The sequence below is a fragment of the Poecilia formosa genome, unplaced genomic scaffold (assembly GCF_000485575.1).
Source record: "Poecilia formosa unplaced genomic scaffold, Poecilia_formosa-5.1.2 Scaffold54, whole genome shotgun sequence".
Classification (NCBI taxonomy): domain Eukaryota; kingdom Metazoa; phylum Chordata; class Actinopteri; order Cyprinodontiformes; family Poeciliidae; genus Poecilia; species Poecilia formosa.
Window position 1 is genome coordinate 2,473,013 of NW_006799993.1, and position 3,577 is coordinate 2,476,589.

Sequence of the window (3,577 nt, forward strand, 5' to 3'; positions counted from 1 at the left end):
GATCCAAACATTCATCATGACTGTTCATTCACATGTCAAAGTAGTGGAATCACGGTGAAAAACAAGTAAACTGAACTCAACAATCACATGTTGTAGTAGCAGAAGTATCAGTTGTAGTTTCAGTAATTACTTACTCATTTAGTTCCAAACGTAAATAACTGGGATGAGAACTTCTCTACAGTAAACTGTATTTACATTCCCAGTCTGTAAAGTGGTGTTGTGCAATAAATACAGTGAGATCATCACAAATTCACCTGTTATTTTCACATGAGGCAAGCAGCCTGAACTGAAAACAGTAAATATGAACTCAGGGATACATGAAATAATGCTGTTCTACCTGTGGGTATGGAAGCTCAGATGTGCCACAATTTAAATGGCCTCTCACAAACAAAGTTAGTATGTCTGAGTCTTAAAACATACAGAAAAAGTCCCTTAAGTGCAGATTTATTTATTTTTTTCTTTAATTAAAAGCACATAGTTTATTGTTTTAATTCTTCCTGGGGAAAATGGTGGTATGATGCCAAACAACTGCTTTAATTCATTAAGTCATTTTGCAGAGTCGGTAAGTGGAATAAACTTTTACAATCATTTCATTTTTCCTACTTCTAAATTAAGAGTATGGAAGACTACAACTTCCAAAATTAAGAAAAGTTACAAAAAAGACATTGTTGATTAAACTACAATACCAACAAAGAGAACATTTATTTGTAATCCATGCATTAACTGCTGCTTTAGTTTAATTTAATGTCAATACTACCACTTATTTAATTTTGACATCATTTAGAATTTTCTATTCCTGTGACCATCAATTTATGTTACCTGCTTATTTTTATTTTTATTTTTTTGTAGCCCTAAAATTATTTCGATATTTTTAGTTTTAGAGTCTTAGCAGCAAAAGAAAAATTAGTGTCCTGTGTAAGGAAACATTGATATAAATTGAATAAATAAGAAGCTGAGTAAAACATTTCTGCACACATGGTCATTTAAACAAGCAATGAAGCAGCACACATTTACAAAAAAAAAACTTTAATTTCATTTAAAAGTATTTCTTAAACTATTCTCATGAGTTACAGTTTTGCTAAAATACATCTGCAGCTACATACACACATTCAGAAACCAGCTGTTTCTAATGTTTTTCTTTTCCACCAACCCGTACAATAAAATGTGCTCGCCTGTTTTTTTTTTTGTTTTGTTTTTTAACTTATAAATAAAAGCAATTATTTCAAACCATTAAACCTAATTTACAGCACTGTTTTTTTTTTTTAAACAGAAAACTCTCCAAATTACTGCAGGCAGATTTTAAATCCAGCTAAACTCCATTTATTTAACAGAAATATATGCTGTAAAATCTACATTAAGGCAGCGTATCTACTCCTGACAGAAAGGCAGCACATAGTACATACACTTAATCACCAGCGGGATCAAATTAACAACAAACTTTGTGGAAAACTGATCCTATGTTTTCTCCTTTAAATGAGGCGTTGGCTCAGTCAGATCAGGCTCAAAGTAAAGCATCTATATCTGAGGTTGCTCAGGAGTTTGGTTCAGGTGGTTTGAGGAACAAATCAGTGTAAAGAATTGGATCATTAGGAAGTGTTTGCACAGATTTTGTTGAGTTTTAACATCATCTTTTAATTTCAGTTCTGCACAAACAAGCAACAGACAGCAACTTTATCTCAGCTGCATGTAACTGAAATTTCTAAGAAGAGATTCTTTTAAAAAATCACTTTGAAGCAAAAACATGCTTTCATATTCCTCAGATGTAGATGAATTAAAGGTGCTTGCTATTTAGAGGATAAGCATTAGCCAGCTCTGTTAAAAAAAACACAACATGCAGCAGCAAACAACAGGAAGATGTCAAACATTGTGCCAAGATGGAAGGAAAAGCTGCAGCATGGCTCATAAAGTTTGCCAAAAATGTGATTCTGTTGAGACGTAAATATGAAAATCTCCTTATGGGTATTACTTATTACTAAAGTAAGTAATTATTCAACCTAACATCACCTTTTTATCTCAACACTGTCTGTCCATACTCCTCTGCAAGCAACTGCATGTGTGTGTGTGTGTGTGTGTGTGTGTGTGTGTGTGTATATATATATATATATATATATATATATATATATATATATATATATATATATATATATATATATATAAAAGTTCGTTTTTTGTTCCTTCTGTGAGTATTAAGGCCAGGCTATGATAAATTTTGGTTAATTACGAGAATATACAGTCACAATATTAGCAGAGAAACTTTTAAAACAAAAAAAACCCTGTTTTATTAGAAAAAGGTTTGGATAATGTATTTTAAAAAATTATTACTTAATTCCCCTAAAATTATAACTTTATTCTCGTAATTAAGAATAAAAAAAATCTTAGTCTGGCCCTAATATTTTGTTGTCAAAGTCCAAGCAAATAGAAGCTGTCAAACAAGATGGCGGTCCACTCTGAACTGTGGAAACCCAGGAAATGCTTTGGTTCTGCGTGATTGCAGGATGGCGCAGAAAACAGGCAGATAAATCACAGCTTTGTCTCTTTTTATGAATACAATCCTCCAGTCTGTCATGGTGAAGCGGAAATATGAAGCTTTGGATTTAGAATTTAGCGTTCCAACCGGCCAATCAGCGAACAGAAGAAGTTGACGTCGATTTTCTGCGCTGTTTTAAAGTTGTAGTCTGTGTGTGGTTTTAGCGGAGGAAGTGAACGGAGCCGTTCAGTCCGTGTTGGCCACGCTTCTAAATATTAAATTAACATTCAGCCATCTCGTTCAGCTCGATACTTCTCTCTTCGCAGTGGAGGACTGCTGTTTACAACGCAGGCAACACCCGATTAGCTTCATAGGGGCGATACTGGCGCATTACATACGTCACAGCCGACCGTTAGCAATTAGCAATCGTTTCTGAATAGCCACCGAAGACTCAGGCTCTTCGCAGGAACCACAGCGGAGAGAAAGGGTCTGGTTTTTACCGAGCTAGACTGAAATCGGCTCCCTTGGAGTTTCCCTCTGAGTTTATGGGGGAGATTCAGAGTTGTAGAGCAGGATGTCGTCGTTAGAGATGAAGGGAGCCCCGAACTCGCGCCCAGAAGTCAGTGAAGAGATCCCCAAGTGATCTTGAGTCGGTGGGGAGAAGGACGCTTTGGACCAGTTACCTCTAAGATCTTAGGAAAGTGGAAGACTGTGGATGGATCTGCTACAATAAACTGAAAATTTGCTGATTTAAAACTGTATTTACACCGTAAATCCACATGGTGGCATCAGTGAGCCGTTTCACCATCCTGTCCAGGACTGTTGAAACTTTGTGCATTTGTGTAGTAAAAGGTGTGTCCATTTTCCTCTACTGCTTCCGTTTGAGGACCATGCTGTGGGTTTGATGGTGGGTTCTCCTACTGGACCGGACCTTGGAGCTGGTTTCCTGACAGCTGCTGTCGAACAGAAAGCTTTGAACCAGCGGCGTCGCCCAGCTTTCTCCAAACCACCTGCAAGGCAAGAAAAACAGCTGTCAGCGCTCAACAGGAGGCAAATATTAACCAATCACACTGAGGAAGGCCCTTAAAATGTGATAAGATATTCCTCTAT

General features: G+C 36.5%; 1 protein-coding gene across 1 annotated transcript in view; it reads right to left on the reverse strand.

The window, feature by feature from the left end:
* Positions 1-1,130: 1,130 nt before the first annotated feature.
* Positions 1,131-3,577, reverse strand: part of LOC103138811 (coiled-coil domain-containing protein 85C-A-like) — an 18,119-nt gene continuing 15,672 nt past the window's right edge. Inside the window, exon 5 of the mRNA XM_016672031.1 lies at positions 1,131-3,477. Coding sequence (XP_016527517.1) covers positions 3,385-3,477 — 93 coding nt within the window. The 3' untranslated portion in view covers positions 1,131-3,384. The remainder of the gene's footprint in view (positions 3,478-3,577) is intronic.